The sequence below is a fragment of the Desmodus rotundus genome, chromosome 7 (assembly GCF_022682495.2).
Source record: "Desmodus rotundus isolate HL8 chromosome 7, HLdesRot8A.1, whole genome shotgun sequence".
NCBI lineage: Eukaryota > Metazoa > Chordata > Mammalia > Chiroptera > Phyllostomidae > Desmodus > Desmodus rotundus.
This window is the reverse complement of record NC_071393.1, coordinates 128,280,095-128,298,596: the sequence shown is the minus strand read 5'-3', so window position 1 is coordinate 128,298,596 and position 18,502 is coordinate 128,280,095. Positions and strand designations below refer to the sequence as shown.

Here is an 18,502-nt window from a genome sequence, read left to right as displayed (position 1 = left end):
CCGGGGCGACCTCTGGGAGGAGGAGGCCCCAGTCCCCTGCACGTACCCGAGGACATACAGGCGGGTACCAGCGCCCGCGCGCTCACGGCCGCACTTTGCACCGGGGCCTGGCAGAAGACGCACGCGCGCAGGAAGGCGCCACGTGCTGGGGCCCCCAGCGCGCGGAGGCTGCGCTCGGCGTGGGCGCGCGACGGCGAGCCCACGTGCGGGCAGCCGGACCCGCCCCTTGGAAGCCCCCTACCCTCACGCAGGTGCGGGCCGCCTCCGCTTCCCTGCGTCCAGCTCAGTCCGGCTCTGCCCAACCCGAGCCCCACTCCCGGTCCTGGCACCGCGAGGCGGCGCGTCGGCTGCCTCTGGCTGCCAAGAGGCGGGGCCTCCGCCCGCATTGTTCCTCCCCGAGAGGCCGGCCCTCCCCTTCCCTCAGCCCCGGGCGGGGCGCGGGGCCGCCAGAGCCGTGGAACGTGGGCTCGCGCCCCGCCTTTGTCTCCCGGGCGCGAGCCGCCGTAGCCCCGCGCCCGCCGCTCGCTGCCACAGCCGCTTTGTGCCGCGGGGCGCGGAGCCGGCGGGCGCAGCCTCAGCATGGACGTTACCGTCTCGGAGCTCATGGAGCTCTTTCTGCAGAGCCCGCTGGTGACCTGGGTGAGTGCGCCTTGCTCCCCGCCTCATTGTTGGTGCACCGGCTCCTCTCCCGCCCGCCCGCAGTTGCCACGGACCCGCCCGGCCCGGGGCCCGGGCAGTCCCAGGACTCGGGGTTCAGCAAGTTTTTCCGGCCGGGGTCGGGGTCCGTGCCCCGGGCTCCGGAGGCTTTTCCTGCCCATGAGCCGGCGCTCTGGTTTCAGGACCCCGCGGCGCTGCCGGCCCGGGGCTGAGAGTGGGTACACCTGTTCTCGCCGGGGCGCTGGGCTGCGGGTCCAGGAGCGGATAGGGTCCGAGTGGTCACCACGTCCCCTGAGGCTTGACTACTCGGGAAAAGGACCCACTCCCCCAAGATATCCTCGCGTCGTTTTTGAACCCAAACCAGCCGGTGAATGGTGGTGACGGGTGGGGATTGGGGGTCCCCGAGTGGGAATGTCTACGGGCTGGGGTGGGAGCGGCGATTTTCAATGGATCTGAGACGTGAGAAATTTATTGAAAAGCTCCTTTATTTTTTTTCTCTCTTCTGGGACGCTGGGGAAAACTGGCGGGGAAGTTTTCCTCCTGCTGTCTCGCATCTGTTGCCTGGAGCGCGACAGGGAGAGAGGCCTGGAGAAGGGTGGGCTTGGTGCCCACTGAAGCTTGGGTGGGCGTTGGGTGACCCCCGTCTGCCCACACGGGCCCCGCCAGCCTTGGCCCTGGAGAGCTTTCAGATCGTGCGTGTGGGGTGACTTTCCCTGCCTTTCTGTCCGCTTCTTCCCTCTCGCAGGTGAAAACTTTGGGCCCGTTCGGAAGCGGCAACCAAGACAGCCTGACCATGTACATGGACTTAGTGGATGGCATCTTTTTGAACCAGATCATGTTGCAAATGTAAGTTGTTTTCACGGTTGAAAGACAAAAATGCTACTTCAGGAAGTTTAAGGTTGTGGAAATGGAACCCGAGGTTGCAGTGGGAGGGATCTTTGCACGTGGGGCCCATGATATCTCAGTACTAGTGCCTTTTTGCTGCCGTTCCTTAGGGTGTGAAGAATTCCAGGACAGGGGGTGTGGGCAGCTTGTTTGATGAAGGAGAGTTAGAATGGAAGGACTGTCAGACTCTGGGTGTAGGTAGTGTAGTTAATTTCAAACTCGGGTACTTTCAATGTGGTTTAAGCCATGAAACTAAAAACCTTTTTTCGGTGGGCAAGCAACTGTAACAGACAATGTCCGGTTACAGGAAGTGCCGGGGGTGGGTCGGGAGCATCTCTGTATGAGTAAGGTTTCACTCTGGGTTAGGATGCCTGTGTTTCTGCGCTCCCTTTCATTTTATCTTCCGGGTTCTGTTGTCCCCTTAGCACGTGCAGTTGGTTAAGTCGCTTCTCGTGAACTGGATGTAAAGCCGCTGTGGGAGGAGAGGCACAGGGAGCCAGAATGCTTTGGACCATGCAACTTGGCAGGGTCTTGGTGGAAGTTATACTCATTAGCCTGTGTGTGTGACCACATCCTTTCCTGTTGCTGAATTTTGCAGAGCCTGTGTGATTGACAGCCTGCCGCATGTAGGTGTGGGCTCCTGCTGCTTCATTCTGTTTTTAACTCAGCAACTGCAGGGGATGTGCTGGAACTTAGTGTCCGGGTGATTCATAGGCACTTGAAGGAGAATAAAACATCCTAATGTTCACCTACTCACCTGCAGCTAAGCGGCTTGTCATGTTCAAGCTTCACCCTTTAGCTAATGAGAATCCGCTTCATGTGGCCCACGCAGGAGCGGTTTGCTTTGGCATATTCAGAAAGTGGTTTAAATAGACTTACCTAAAAAGGTCTGTTTTAAAAATTTTCCCAAGAACATTGCTGCTTTTGTTTTAATAAGTCATGTGGTATCATGCTGTGGGAGAGACACTTCAGTCCTAATGGTTTTGGGTTTTGTGTGTGTGTGTGTGTGTGTGTGTGTGTGTGTGTGGTGGTTTGTTTTTTTTTTTTCTTTTTTTTTTTTTTTCCAAAAGCACTCCCAATCTTACCAGTCCTGTGTTTGGTTAGATTCTAAATGACCGATCTTTCGTTAGCTTCGGCAGTACTTCCCCGAGAACATTGGTGAAAATGAGTTTTCCTGGGGTTGGCCCGTGGCATGGTCAAGTTCTGGCAGTTACCCGCCCCTCCCCCATTCTATTAGATCCCGAAAATTACTGGATTCCATTGGGTCAGTGACCAGTGAGACTTCAACCTGTCCATACTCAAGCCCAAGACTGTTTAATTAAAAACAACCAGCAGTATCCCCAGCCTTTTCATTCAGGTTTTACACCAGGCAGAGGGAGAACAAAAGCCTGGGACTGTTTCTTTTTTTTCACTGACCTTTGGAATTCCTGAAGCTTTTACCGCTTGCTTGTAAATCAGGGAAGCCTGTTGGACGTTCCTTTGAAAAATGCCAGCTCATCTTCACACTGGGCCCATGGCCGAAATCAGTTTGAAGGGTTTCTTCCCTCCCCTGCACAATTTCAAATGTTATTTCCTTCTCTGTGATTTGCCAAGGTGTCAGTCTAGATGTGGGAGCTGACTAGTTAGTTTGCAGGTCTTAAGGCCTCAAGTTGTGTTTCTGGGTCCTTCCAGCCAGGTCAGGCACAGAAAAGGGACAGCAGAGAAGCTGTTTGGGGGGCTTTCCAGAAAGGAAATGAAGGCGGGCGTGGCACCAGCAGCACCCAGTTTACTGATTGGGCGATCAGGGTAACCGTGCTCCAGGTGGTAGAAAGGAGAACATTCGTTGCCTTTGGAAGTGCGGCAGGGGCTGACTGGAAAGGGGTATAAGGAGGACTTCTGGGAGGGGGAGTAGAAGTTTCTTAGATATTGACTGGAGTATGTTCCATTTTTAAAAACTCATCAAGTTGTAACTTAACGTACATGCATTTTACACTATGTAAAAACTCGTTCAATTTACACACACACAAAATTCCAGCCCTAGTGTGAACACATGGGCAGCCAGCCTGGGTCCGCACTCCAGATCCCTCTCTCATGTCAGCTGCCCGAGGCCGGCCGCCACTCAGCACCCCAGTTTCCTGACCTCTCAGATGGGAAGTGAAGGACCTCCCTTCCGCGATAGTTGTGAGGCTTCGATGAGATGATGTGTTAGCATTTAGCGCAGTGCCCACTACTTCAGAGGTGTTAGTGTTACTCGCTTATGTGTGCACCATCTTAATCCAGAAGGGACTGGACGCATCCCGTAAGACACAGGTGGCAAACACAAGGCCCCTGGGCTGAATCCGGCCCTCCACCTTGTTTTATCCAGCCTGGCACCTTGTTTCTACCTGGCGGCAGCGCCGAGCTCCCGCTTAACTGTTAAGGAGTGGTTACATTTACACAGTCCTAAAATTCCATTCGGCCCTTTGAAGGCAACCACGAGGCTGATGTGGCCCCCGGTGAAAATGAGTGTGACACCCCTGCCTGTAAGAGTTGAGTTTTTTTCTTCAGTTGCTCTCCCATATTCTTAGTCTTCTAGATGCCTGCATAATTCCTAGCCTTAGCCCTGTCCCAGTGAGACCCAGGTCCTAGCCCCACACCTGACCCTGTACTTAAGCTAAACCTGTTTTCACATCCACCAAGTGGAGAAATGTCAGCTCCCTGGCAGTAAGGCTCATGCTAGGAGCTGCAACTATGTGCTCCTCACCTGTTCTGGTGAATTCTCCCCCAGGTTGGGAGGACCTGAGAAAAGAGAACAGTATGCTAACTGGGTGCTGGAGCCAGATAAGAGGCGTGTTACCTAACACTTCAGAGCCATATGGAGGCTGCTGGGGCCCACGTGACGGCACCTGGGCATTGTCTCTGGCAATGGAAGAAGGCTGCGGCAGTAGTCTCTTGGCCCTGGCTTCCCAGTGACATCAGCACCTAGAAGCAGGAAAGCCCTGTGAGCTCAGCTTTCAGGGGAGGCCCAGGTCTAGGCGAATTCCTGAATGAAAGTGAGGCTTTGAGTGGTGTGGACAGAGATGGATGGGAAAGTCGCTGAATAGCTCCTCTGTCAGTGCAGAGTCTCCGGGGACCTGCTGGTACCCAGGGGAAAAAGAGATGTCTGATTCACGTTGGACACGTTTTTTACTGTCTGGTAGGAAGGGTATCTCAGAGCTTTGGCTCTAGCATCAAGCAGACAAGTTCAAATTCCCCTCTGCCACGTAGTGGTTTGTTACCTTAAAGTCTCTATGCTTCCATTTCCTGCTCTGTAGTAAGGGGGTGGTATGTTACAGATTTGGGGAGGGTTAGAAAAGATCCTGTGTGTAGAAAATGCCCTACAAATGCCACTCATCGGGTTTGAGTGTGTGCACATGCGTGTGCCGGTGTGCATGGCCTTTCGAGCGTGTCCACCTTTTGAGTTGACTCAGATTGGAACCAACCAGCAGTTCTCGACCTACTGACGTTTCCTGCAGCAGGGAGAGGTGGGGCTATGCAGTCCTGGGCAGAGCGGGGACAGGCCTTCCTTACCCATCGTTGCCTTTTGTTTCAATTTGGTTTCTAATAACCTTTCGTTTGCCCTGAGAGCCTTCAAGGAGGGAGTGTTAATTAACAGTCATGATAATTATCTAATTACTCATGTAGTAGATGCCGAGGCTCTTTTTGGAATGTTGCTTCAGTTAGCTATTGCTCTTCAGGACAGGTGAGAACAAACGCAGAGGTGGTCAGAGCCCAGGCCCCGCCCCTGGTGCGTGCAGTGACTTAGGAGAAGTGCGTGCGTCTACGTGCGTGCTGAGGCCCTTCGGCCCCTGGTGCTCTTAGGGTGGGCCCGTCTGACTTAAATGAAAGCTGAGACCACAGTAACAGCAAAGCAGAAAAAGCCCTGAGTGTTCTTTACATTCTATTAGGTTAAGAAGCATATTTGTCACATTATGAAATTGCTTCTTAGCTCTTAACGCACTACAGTCAAGGGAGAATTGCGTCTTTAAGGTAAATTATTTTGCAATGCTGGGCGCACTTCTGCTGCCAAAAGTGCCTCTGCAGTTTATATTCTGAATGCCGCCTCTGTCCCTAAATTAATTCCCACTGAACTGTTAACCTTTATTTTCTCCGTAATGAATGGCTCCATGAGAAACAGGTAGCATGCAGATGGCTTGGCCAGACTCTTACTATGTGGGGACCATAAGAAATGTCGTCACATGACACTTGAAAGGATGTCCTCTGGTTTCCCCAAGGCACCTGTGTGCCTACTTTAGGGAATGCAGGAGGAGTGAACAAAATAAATGGCTGAGTGTCACCTGTAATGTGTCAAGGGCTTTGCATGCACACAGCGCAGTGTGGGGACTCACAGAGTAGCTGTCCAGTGTTTACTTAACGGTGGAACTTCATTGTATTTATTTAGTTTTTGAACGAAAGTGGTGCCACGTTAGGGCTTCTGAAAAGGACCAGAGCAGGAAAGAGTATTCAGACAGAAGACCCTCATGCTTCTCCTCAGCCAGAGATGGGCAGGCTCCATCACCTCTCCAGCTGCCCACGTGGCTCCAAGTCCTTCTCAGGTGTTTCCTAGAGAGTCTGTTTCTTCTGTATTTCCTTTAACCTGTAGAACGCACCTTGCTCTCGCTCATCCAGCTCTGTGATGATATGAGCAAGGGTATATTTGATCCGGAGAATGATGGCATGTTCAGTGGCATTTCCACGCCTGGTGGCTCTCTTAATAGGCTCCTCCGAAGTAACAAAAGAAGGCTGCAGCTGGGCTAGTTCTACCGCAAGTTCCGCTGCTTTGGTGTGATTCCTCTCTAACGTAGCCAGTTGTTCCCCACCTCTGGCTGTAATGGTCAGTTCATAACGGTCAGTTCCTCGGTCACGTTCAAGTGCTTGGCAGAGGAACACCTGCTACGTTGTCTTTCTTCCAAGTGCCAGAATTTTCACTTGGGCTTTGTTTATACTCTGGATAACTGTGGTACTAAAGTCCCCTGCTGTGAACTTGACCTCAGCAAGTGAAATGGCAGCTTCTCTTTCCACTTTACCCCTTACCATTTTAGGGTCTGTCGACACCGAAGAGTTAAGGCATCCGATTTTTTCTTTAGGAGGTTTTGACCTGTCTGGGCTGCTTTTCCTTGAGCCTTCATGGTCTGCGCTGTTCGTGAGGGAAAGATTTCATCCCGGTCTTTGTCTGACATTCTGGCCGTGACTGTTCGGCTGGGGTCCCCAGCCCGGCAGGCGTGACTGCCACAGGCCCGGCCACAGTGCCTTCCTCTACCGGTCAGCTGCTTGGGTCCTGGTTGAATTTTACATAGCTGTGTGTGTGTGTGTGTTTAAATTGTACTTCCAGTGACATGTGAAATTTCTATTTGTAGATTATTTGTCAATTTCATATTACTTACTCACTTTGAAATGAGCCGCAAGACATTGAGACTGATTTCCATAACTCCCGAAACCCCCCTTCATTATCGAGAGGGACGGGTTTCTGCAGAAAGAGGAAAGGCCTGCCGCTCTTCCATCATACCCGCTCCCGGGAGGCCCGGCGCCCTTATCACAGGGCTCGGATGACAGATGAAACCGGGAAGATGGCCCTCATTTGAATTAGCCATCTCTCCCTGTGTCTTGGGACCGTAACACGTCTGGGAGGGCTTTGTTAGGAAAAGCCAGAGAGGTGGCAGCTAGAGCGTCCTATTGAGTCTGCAATCCTCAGATAGGGAACCTTTTTGGACACTGAGAATTTTGAGAAACACCTTGTACGTACATAGATGAGCGAAGTTATCAATCTCTTGATTCAGGTTTCCAGTTTCAGTACAACTAGACCTGACTTTTGCCTGGGAGGAGAACATGAAGGACGCTTTGGGGGTTTCCCACGTGAATTGTTTGTGTCTCTGCTGTCAGCATCTCTCGTAGGCGATATCTCTCGTGTGCACCGTATAGTGCCGCAGATGGAAGGTGTCGGCTTTCCAAGGTAGAATTGTGTCCCTGGAATGTAAACCACAGGCAGGCCCAGCCCAAGAACAGCTCGAGGGAGAGAGGATGGGAACCCACGTGAAGTGGGGCATTAATGATTTTTGTTTATTTAAATCTGAAAATGTACCATTTTTTCCCTTTTTCTTTCTTGATAGTTCATATGTTGTGGTTTGTTCCGCTTTCAATCCTTTGGATCTTGAACCATCTTTGGGGGCAGGTTATCGATTTTTACGCAGTGCCACTTTGTGGGTCAGCGTTGACACGCGGTGGTGGTTTATGGGTGCTGCTAACAGTGGCAACGGAAATGACACGACTAAGGGCCCGAGGAGGGCCAGGTGCTTGGCGTGGGGGTCGGGGTGGTGTGGCTTGTCTACGGTCCATGGCTGGGCAGTGGCAGGACTGTGGTCCCAGCCTCACACTAGCCTGGACGGGGGGAGGACTGCGTGCTGCCGGGCAGGGAGGTGCGGCAGGCACTGGGAGGTGCCACGTTCATTCTGTGCTTCTTCCCCAGAGATCCCAGGCCTACAAATCAGCGCATCAACAAGCACGTCAACAACGACGTGAACCTTCGCATTCAGAACTTGACCATCTTGGTGAGAAACATTAAGACCTACTACCAGGTAAGGGCTGTTTGCTGTCTGTCCCCCTGGAGTTCTGCTGGGCGTGGCCGTGTCGTCACTCAAACGGTTTCCCCACAGGAAGCCCAGAGGAAATGGTGCCCACAGTTAGGCGTCTGTTTGCGGACGCTTGGTGTGTTTTTTTCCCTCTCATCTTTTTCCTGCGCTGTGAGAAGAGTCAGATGTTAGGTTGCTCTGCTTTGTCCAGTTTATGTTCTGTAAGCGGTGTGCAGGGCGTTGTGTCTGGTGCTGCGAGGGCCCCGGCAACAGCCCTGGCTCACTGCGGGCCATGCCAAGCACCAGGCACGTGGGGAGTGGCTGGGAGGGGCTCCCTAGTGGGTAATCGGCACAGTGGGGTGGGGGGGGTCTTGTGCAGCTGCACTTCAAGGGGTTGAAGGAGATAGGAGATAGGCGGAAGGGTCACATTGGGCCAGGACTGTAATCAACAAGCCCCCAGCTTGCAGACAGGAGCCGTGGGGTTCCCTATGCAGTGTCTGCTTGTCAAGTGCCCACCCTACCTCGTGAGCAGATAGCCAGTGGGCAGGAGGACCTGACGGGAAGGGCTGTTAAAATGCGCATCCCAGCCTGGGGAAGGCGAGGTGAGAATCTTTGATGTTTCTGATACTTATGTGGCTGGCACTGATGCAGTGTGGACTTAAAATGCCCCACAGGGCCCTGGTTTTCAAACTGTTTCTTAGCACTGAAACTCCCCCCATCCCCCACCCCATATGAGGTTTTCTAAGGTCTCAGGTGAGGTCCAATGACTGACTGACTTGGGGGTTGGGGGACCCTAGTGCCCTCTGCCCAGCCCCTTCCTCTTCTGCCAGGGTGTCCCTGTGTGTTCCTGCCACCCCAGGGAACATGGTTTGAGAACCAGTCACAGCTCCACAACAAGTCCCGGGTGCATGCCAGGGTTTCTCTGAGATCTTGGCCAGACTTAGCTCTTAGCACTCGGCTTCTTAGACTATAACTTGGTCTTGGTTTGGGGACTAGGAGCATCCCCCCTCTGCCCTGGGGCAGTGGCTGCTGGTTCCGAGGTCAGCCAGGCCAACCGGTGGTGTTGTGCTGGGGCACCAGGCTGCACGCAGGGCCCAGCCCCTGCTGAAGGCTGCAGTCGCTGCAGGAGCCCGTGCTTCTGGCCCCACACGAATGTGCAGTGGCTGGGGGGGTGGGGGTGGGCAGACAGGGTCCTGGGTTTTCCAAGACGGTCGTTCCCATCCTCCTCCCACTGGGGTCGAGTGCTTGAGAGGGGACTTGGGGTGCTGGGTGTCTTGCCTAAACGGCTAATTCGGCAAGCTGCCTGTGCTCACTCTGTGGACTGTTGGCAGCACAACGCGGTGACCCTGGGAGCGGCCTCTGGGAGGCTCAGACCAGCCCATCCTTTCAGTTAGACATGCCAGTGGTGCTGAGGAGAGGCCGGGGGTTGGCCAGGGACCTGGCAGAGCTCAGGCTGTGGGGCTGAAGTGGCTTCATTTCTCCGTCTGAGGGGAGCCACACTCAGCCAGGCATGCTGTAGGCTGGTGGGTTTCAGCTAGTGCTGCCCTTGTGGCAGGCAGGGGGAGCTGGGCAAAGGCGGTGGTGCTGCCATTGAACTTGGGTCTGGGCGTGGAGTGGGCTGTCTGCTCAGCAGGTACCCCAGGCTTGATTCCCGTTTACAGAAAGCAGGTGCTTCGGATGCTGTGTGCTCAGTGCCTGGGGAAGTGTCTGGTGCTGACATTGCAAGACACAAGCCCCCCAACTCAGGTTGCGTGGCGGGTGGGGTGGGGGAGTTGAGGAAGGCTTCTTGGAGGAAGAGACACCTGAGTGGAGTTACGGTGGGCAACTGAGTTTCCAAATTTGGAAGGTCATGGGAAGGAGACAAGGGGAAAGGATATTGAGGAGGAGGAAGTCCTGGAGGCACGAGACAGTTCTGTCCTTTATCTGTCCCAGCCAGCGCTTGCTAAGTTTTAGATGAATCAGAACCAGGGAGGATATCAACGTGGGACTCTTGACAGGTGGGCCTCCCACCTTAGGTGTGGCTGGGAGGTAATAACCTCTCCCTTATGGCAGAGAGGAAGGTCCCCGGGGGCGGCGAGGTTTCAGGCTCTGGGGCAGGCTGTTGGGCCGCACAGATGCTGCCCTCTGGTCTCAGTGGTCGGGTGGGGTGCACACAGAAGGGGATCACAGTTCTGACACTCCAGGTCCAGGCGGGCCTTGGGGCCACGGCACTGCTGGGGACCGGGCTGCGTTTCAGGCAGTTCATTGCTCTTGGGGCACTGTGTAGAGCTCCAGAACACAGGAACCATCCGGAAGGAAAAGATGGCCAGTCCACGCTCAGGGGCCAGAAGGAACGACAGGTAGAAAGGAGGACCCTGCATCCTCGCTCAGCTTCTGCGCTGTTTGCTCTTCGAGGGCAGGGCAGGTGTGCCTACAGCCTGCGCGCTGGAGCCCAGAGCCAGCATTTGCTGAAGGACATGCTGAAGGCCGGGCCGAAGAGCTGCCTGGTCCCAGTCTTGCCCACTCAGGGAAATCCTCTCGGCTTGACATAGGTTAGGTGTGGGTAGGGTTGTGCTGTGTATTTTTCCCTTCCAATTTATTGTAAAATAAAGTTAAGTTCGGGTCCTACAAGTAATGCGCGCTTTTTCTAAACAGCTTGGAAAACAAACAAGTAGCAAGAAAAACAAATCAGCCGTATCCCTCTGCTGGGAGACAATCCCTGGGAGCAGTTTGCGGGCTTCCTCCCAGGGCTCCTATGAATAGTTTTTGTTTCAGCAGCTGAGGTCGTGCCTTGTATACAATTGCATATCCTGCCTTTTTTCTCTCCCACCTGACATTATAGCATAAACATAACTGGCTGTTATTGTGAAGCAACATGCAGGAAAGTTTTGCAGAAGTAATACTGCCCAGTGTCCCCTTGTTACGAGGGCTTGGACCAAGCGAGACAAACATCACTCCTTACTGTGGACCAGGGAGGGCGAGAGGTCACCTCCAAGTAGAGTGGGACTCCCTCCTGCCCGTGGCTGTTCAGGTAGCCACGTGAAGTCACAGAGTCCAGCCCTGGGTCTTGGTTGCCAAGCAGTGGTTCTTCCCCCGCCCCCCTGGCTGTCCTTTTCTGAGGCATCACGGGACAGGGACAGTGAGGAAGACCAGGGGCCTCTCAAATAGCAAGGGCTTATTTCATTCAAGGAAGCTCTGGTTTGGCCTCTGAAAACCTGTGGAGACTTTGTCCTCAACCTTTTTTGGAGGACAGACGGCGGGTGAGAAGCAGCATGGCCAGGTTCAGGCTGAGACCGTGGGTATCTCGGCCAGGGTTCCAGGCCTCCTGCGGACCTGCTGCTTGGACCCCTCTGGGGTTGGGGCCAGGAACCTGTATTTTCAGAAGTTCCCCAGTTGTCAAGTCTTGCATCCTTCCTGTTTCCCCCGGAACCAGTGAGCTGCCGTGGTGGTTCTCAGGGTGGGGTTCCCCGACCAGTGGGAGCAGCATCACTGGGAACTCGGTAAGAATGTTTCTAACAAGCCCTCCTAAGACCAGCTGTGGAGGTCCTGCAGTATTTTTGTTTTGTTTTGTTTTGTTTTAAGAGAGAGAGGGGAAGGGATGGAGAAAGAGAGAGAAACATCAATCAGTTGCCTTCCGAACGTGCCCTGACCTAGAATTGAACTGACAGCTTTTCAGTTTGCAGGAAGACGCCCAGCCCACTGGGGCACAGCAGCAGGGGCTGCAGTCTGTCTTCACAGGCCCTCCAGGGGATTCTGATGCGCCGCACGTGGGAGCCGCTGGGTACGGAGCACTCCTAGTGATGTCTAGCAGGGGCACCATCAGCCAGGTCTCACCGGTGCCTCCTCTCCATCACGTATGATGGACACACAGCTCATCTGCCCTGGGGCAGGAAGGCCGGACCAGGGAGGCCCTTGGAGGAGAGGCTGCAGTGATGAGAAGGTGACCACAGGGGTCACTGAGGGAGTGGCCGGGGAGGGGATCGGGGGGTACCAGCTCCAGGACATGCACCTCTAACTGGTCAGAGGCCTGGAAGAAAGACGAGCCTGGATGGAGCACAGCCGCAGGCTGCCTGGCCGTGGGCCTTGTGCTCAGGGCCACACAAGGCCTGTTGCACTGGCTCAGCAGCCAAGCTCTTTTTTTTTTTAATCTGCGTCTCTTCTTTTAAATTAAATTTTGGAGTTATACAGTGGTTTACATTAGAGTCTGGAGCCCTTTTGTGAAACAGAAGTTCATTTGATAGTGGAGCCAGTTGGAAAATAAGGCCAGTACAGCAGAAACCCAACATGTAGCTGATAGGTATTTATTCTTTGTGGGGGGGTGGGGGGGCAGTCGTACATGGTATCCCTCTGCCACTCTCTGCCTGGACACACATGTGGTCTTGCCTCTTCTCCGGACAGTTAGGGCTCGCTTGTCATGTGACATTGCTGAGGTTTCTCTGGCTTCATGCTGGTGGGAGGCACTTGGGATGGTGACCTGGATGAATCCCGTGTCTGTTGATGGAGATGCACACCTTTGGGGGATGTCGGTCCTGAACTCAGGACCCTTGGATGGATCTAGGGACCTGCCTGCAGGACGGACTCCGACATGGGAAATGGGCTGAGTTCCCTCAAGCTCCTCCCCTCACTGGCTGCACCCTGGGACAGGGGCGTCTTCTGTGGGCCCCAGGGTTCTCATCTGTCAGAATGGGACGGGCCCCTGGGGGCCCGGAATTCCACATGTGATGGCCCGAGAAGACCGAGTTGAGGATTATAGCCCCCCAGGGAGTCTTGTTTTATGAGTCCCTTGAACTTGGCTCTTCCAACTTCTGGTCTCTCACCGTGGTGAGAAGGCTTAGCAGACCCAAAATACTGTGTGTGTGGTTTTTTTTTTTCATCTCAAAAGAAGCAGCAGAAGAAATAGCCTGGGGTTGCCTTATCTTCTGTAATCTCTCTTCATTGTTTTGAGAAACTAAAAATAAAACAGTACCAGTGGTTATAACGAACACCTGTGTATCTTACTCAAATGAATATGACACGTGGGTATTTTTCATACTTGTTTCTGACCTTTAAGAAGTAAAGTGTTGCTGGTGCAAGTCCCCAGTATGCCTCTGTGAGTCCAGTTCTCCCTCCCTGGAGATAACCCCTCTCGTTGTCTTGCTGGGTATCCAGTTCACGTTTTTATACTCTTGCTGTGTGTGGGGTATGTGTGTGTGTGTGTGTGTGTGGACACATACATACACACAAACACTGCTTTGGGTGGTATCTTTTTTTTTTTAAACCCTCACCCGAGGAGATTTTTTTCACTGCCTTCAGAGAGAGAGGAAGGGAGGGAGAGAAACATTGATTACGAGAGAGAAGCATCACCTGGTTGCCTTCCTGTACGCGCCCAGACTGGGGATCGAACCCACAGCCTTTCGGTTAGGAGATGATGCTCCAACCAGCTGAGCCACGGCAGCCAGGGCTGTGTGGTATCATTAGATAAAACTTGCATACACTGCCTGGACCTTTGCCCCACTCAGGCTTGTTTTTGAGACCCGTCAGCTCTGTGCGGCCGTTGCATGAGATAAGCATGGGCTGACTACTAAACATGAGCATTATCTTTAGAAATGTGCATGCTCGGTTTGAGAAATGAAAGACTTTTGTTTGAAAGGAAGAATGGTAGGAAATGTGCATTTGACATTGCTGGTGGGAACACAGTAAACGCACGTAGCTCTGTCTCAGCCGTGTGGTCTGGCGGGTTTCATTAAAGTGAAGTCCCCTTGGTGGGCGTGACCTGCTCTGATGGGCGGGAGCAGTGTTCACGGGAGCTTACACCCCACTCGAGCCGTATCTGCAGGTTCCATCCAAGTTTGCTTTATGAATAAGGCATCATGTCGAAGTTGCAGGGGAGAGATTACTTGCTCCACCTCTGACTTTAAAGGTCAGAGAGGAGGGCTGCGAGACGGATAGGCTGGGTTTCGTAGCTCCTGTCTGCATTCTGAAGCGGGGCAGCCAAGGCTGAAGGGAAGGAGCCAAGAGAAAAGGCTGGGGGGCCGGGGGGGCGGGGGGAGTAAGATTTTTGATTATAAACATATTATTGTCTGATGGCAGATTGGGAAATATGAAGAAAATTGAATCCACTGATTCTCTCACCCACTAGGGTCCATTGTTGACATCCTGCTGTGTGTGCGTTCTGACCTGTGTGTGGGGAGGGGAGGGGGGGTTTAGGGTGTGGATGTCCTTCATGCCAAATTATCTGTAAATTTTCTTTCCACTTTGGAGTGAGCGTTTTCCCGTGCCACCGAGTGAACTTTCATAACAAGGATTTTGGTGTGTGTGTGGCGTTTCGCCGTGTGGCTGTACCGCTGTCATTGATGCTGTTTGTTACTTCTGTCTCAGAAGCACAACCAATACCGCTGTGAACGTACTTGGTACCTAAGTTTTTCAACAACTGACCTTATTTCCTTGGGATATGTTCCTAGCGTGGAATTCCTGGGCCAAAAGGCATGAATACCTGGAGGACTTTTGCCACTTGTTGCCCAGACTGCCTGTTTTACAGGCCTGTTGTTGTCCTTCCTGGCCTGTGCGTCCTGCGGTGCGACGGTCCCTGTTGAAGGCTGATGCTGCTGTGCGGATGATGGTCTGAGATTATTTTTACTGGGCATCTGGTCAGGTGGCCTTAGGTTGGAGAATCATAGGATGCTAGTTTGGAATCTCCAGCAGGACAGCCAGTGGTGATTGGGGCCTGGTGAAAGAGGGCGGTGAGCGGGGGGGTCCAGGCCCAGGACCCGTTCATCAGAGGCCCCTGTGCCCCGGCCCCATCTCGGTAGTGGGAGTCCTTTGTCTACTCTGGACCCAGGACCTTACAGGCTTCCCTGTGAAGGCTTTCAGTCTAAAATTCCAGAGAGAACCTTCCGGACTGTGTTGGGAAGTGAGCCTGAGGAGGGCGGGGGAACTCGAGGACCCCTCCTTCCCTCCTTCCTGCCTCCCGCCTTTCCTGTAGTGATGAAATGTGGGATGAGGAAGCTTGGGGCCTCAGAGATGGGTGTGGCTCCCTGGGGGTCCCATCTTCTTTCTGTCTCTTGTTCTTAATGCTGTTTTCCTGCCCGAGATGCTCATGTCTAGTGGGGGTAGGAGAGAGGTCAGGTAAAGCGACCACTATAACCCCTGTGTGTGCAGAGGACAGAGGACATGGGACGTCACAGGGACACAGGAGCTTTCTCAACGGGGTGACCCATGACCTGAATCTTGAAGGATTGTCAAGGACCTAGACCAGCAGAAAGTGGGGTGCATGGGGTGTCCTGGGAGAGCAACAGCACCTGCACACTATGGAGACACGTAGCGGCCCGAGGACTAATCAGGTCACTTCCGAGTGGCTATGGGCGGCGACAGTGGGTGAGGCTGGCAGGTGGCACAGTTCCAGGGGGTGGATGTCATGCTCACGAATTTGAACTTCAACCAGAAGACCTTGGAGTCCTTGGAGAACTGTTACAAGGAGCAGTTTACAAAAGTACCCTAGTTCTTTTCCACACCAAATGGAAGGTGTTTGCCCCTGACGCCTTGGGAGGGAGTCCAGGGAGGGAGCTGGTCAGGGAGGGAGCAGACGGGGCTGAGGACCGCTGGTGGCAGGTGCACTGCTTGGACTCAGGCCTTCCCAGAGGCAGGTTTGCTTCTGCAAGACGTGAGACTGCCACTTGGACTTGGTGTCCTTTTTGTCCAGGCATACTGAATGGCAGCCAGGAACTCCGGGACCCAGCTCTGTGCCCCAGTCAGAAGGCTGCGGGAAAAGGACCGAGTGCCCATTGGGAGTCAGGCTGGGAGCTTTCTGGCCTCCTTGTTGTGAAGAAGAAATCACTGTCCCCACATTCTATGGAGTAAGAGAGGGAGACAGCCCCAGAGAGCTGCCCAATTCTAAAAACCAAGCTCTCTACAATCACTCGTGTGGGGAGGGGGCTCGCTGCTGGTCTGTAGAGCTTGGCAGGCGGGGTGGGTCCTGAGGCAGGACCCTTGTGTGGTGGGCCAGGCTGGGAGGGCCGCTTCTGGAGGGGCTCCTGCCAGGGCTCCCCCTTGTTAGCTTGATTTCACACCAGCCAAGCCCCAGAGGAAGGGACTGGATTGCTTCAGGCACCTCTGAAACCAGCACTTCCGGGGTTGGGCCACGGGTGGGACTCAGGGAGCAGCTGGCAACAGACTTTACCCTGCACCCCCCTTCCCACAGAAGCAGGAAGCAGAGAATCAGGGCTAATTGCAGGGACTGGGAAGGGGTGAAAGGTGGGCCTGATGCAATTAGCAGAGCTGGAGTTCAGCCAGGCCAGGAGGGCTTACAGCCAGGAGAGGGAGGGGGGGGGGCGGAGAGAGAGAGAGACAGAGAGACAGAGAGACAGAGAGACTGTCTGTCTCCTAGCGTCCAGACCTTGAATTGCTGGTGGTTTCCATTCTGTTCCTGAGCCACATCTCTGTCTTTTTTAAAATTGTTATTTGTTATTAATAGGATAATATTAATTATCCTGGCCCAAGGATATGTTCATTGATTTGAGAGAGGAAGGGGGGTGTAGAGAAAGAGAGGGAGAAACATGGATTGGTTGCCCCTCATATACACCCCGATGAGGCATCGAACCCACAACCTAGGTATGTGCCCTGACTGGGGATTGAACCCACAGCCTTTCGATGCATGGGGCGGCGCTCTAACCAACTGAGCCACCTGGCCAGGGCTCTCTCCTTGGTCTTAACAGAGAAGCGGCAGCTCCAGAGAGGCTTACCTTTTGCTCCCAGGTGCTGAGGGTGTCCCCAGGGTCCCACTGGGCTGCCACCTTGCTTTGGTCAGTTCTGCACAAACTAAACCCAAGTGCCCGATACACGATGGGCCCAGAGACCCTCTCAGAACTTCACGTTTACAATCTGGACTTTCTCATGCTTCTGGTCCATGTCCCCTCATCATGTACCTACTTTTCACCTTTTGCTGAGGTTTTCTCTTCATTTGCAGCCATTCATTTAAAAAACGTGTGTTGTTGAGCCTGTCACAGAAGAGAACAGCCAAGCTGTGTGGGGGCTGGGGAGTTGGGCTGTCACCCCATTCTCGGGCCTGAGGTCTGAGTGGGTGCTTCCGGCACAGTGTTAGCTGAGACCATGACTGGAGAAAGCTGTGCGGCTTTTTGGTGGTACTTATGGGCCTCAGTTTCAGTTAGGTCTCGTTCACTGCGTGTTCAGAGCGGTGAGTGGCCGCCAGGTCTGAGACCCACACCCTGTTGCTGGGTGAAGTGGGAAATGCAAGCTATTTGATAGTATCCTGAGCTCGGGGGAGGTAGGAAGCAGTAAAAAGTACCAATTCCATTTGGGACCAAAAGGAGGGAAATGGATTTCTCAACTTTTTAAAAAAGAAAAAAGAAATCAGTCTCTCCTTTGCCTTGGGTTTTGATGTTAAGTGCCAAGATCAGCTCGTCTGATGTTCTAACTGGTTTGTCAGAGGGAGATCTGGGGAGCCTGCCCGGGCAGGCTCTGCGCCTCTGTGAAGCCGGCTGCGTGGGGCCATGTGGCTCACGTCCAGGGCTAGTAACAGTTTTTGTTATTCAGCCGTTCTTTTTGGGAAGGCAGCGTCTTTCTGCTGCTTTGCTGTGGCATTCAGGGACTTGGTCCTTTACGATGTAATTTCAGTCTTGTTTTTCTAGTAACGAGGAGAAAGACAAAGTGATGAGGGGGAGGAGGTGCTTGTCTTTGGTTGGTGGGTTTGGCCAGGACTGCAGGGGTGTTGAAGAGGCCGCACCCTGTACCCCGATTCTGAGTTTATTGGGGATATTTTGAGGGGAGGTGGAGGCTTCAGCAGGGCCCGAGGCTGCCCCGTATGCTGCCAGAGGGTTTCTGTCAGTTTGGGGTTGGGTTTCAGCAGGTTAAGTGGAGAGGGAGGGGTGGTGTTCCAAACCCAGGGCCACTCACTCTCTGTGGGAAGAGATGGGGCACAGCACAACCTGGGGACATCAGCTGCCACCCAGGCTCCCGAGGGAGTAGTCAGGTTTGCTTTCTCAGCCTGGGTGGGAGCTCAGCCCCTGCCCCGGGGAAGGTGGATGAGGTAGCTCTGCAGGGCAGCTTCTCCAGTTGCCCGAAGGCCGGGAAGTGAAGCCAGAGCAGGGAGAACAAGATGGGAGGTGAGAGGGCAGAAATAAGGGCAAGCTCCATCCACTACCTTGTCAGATTGGGTCATTTAATTCTTTCAGGGGCAAGAAACTTGCTTGTCACTGTTACTACTAGCAAGGTGACGAACAGTACATCATTGAACTTCATTGTAGAGATTGTAAGGTTTTTTGAGTCGGCCCTAGTAGGGACAGCTCACACTCCCAGGCTGACCGTGCAGGGGGTGCTCTGCTGAGTCTCGATTCTGCCGATGGAGGGGCCAGGTCACCTGTGATGTGGAGGTCGTGGCAGACAGGAGGCACAAATCCAAGTACAGACAGAGTGAGAAAAGCAGC

General features: G+C 53.7%; 1 protein-coding gene and 1 pseudogene across 1 annotated transcript in view; one reads left to right on the top strand and one right to left on the bottom strand.

The window, feature by feature from the left end:
* Positions 1 to 419: 419 nt before the first annotated feature.
* Positions 420 to 18,502, top strand: part of CCDC88C (coiled-coil domain containing 88C) — a 111,087-nt gene continuing 93,004 nt past the window's right edge. Inside the window, exons 1-3 of the mRNA XM_024568251.4 lie at positions 420 to 639; positions 1,403 to 1,503; positions 8,003 to 8,111. Coding sequence (XP_024424019.3) covers positions 580 to 639; positions 1,403 to 1,503; positions 8,003 to 8,111 — 270 coding nt within the window. The 5' untranslated portion in view covers positions 420 to 579. The remainder of the gene's footprint in view (positions 640 to 1,402; positions 1,504 to 8,002; positions 8,112 to 18,502) is intronic.
* Positions 5,934 to 6,734, bottom strand: LOC139441070 (V-type proton ATPase subunit D pseudogene; annotated as a pseudogene).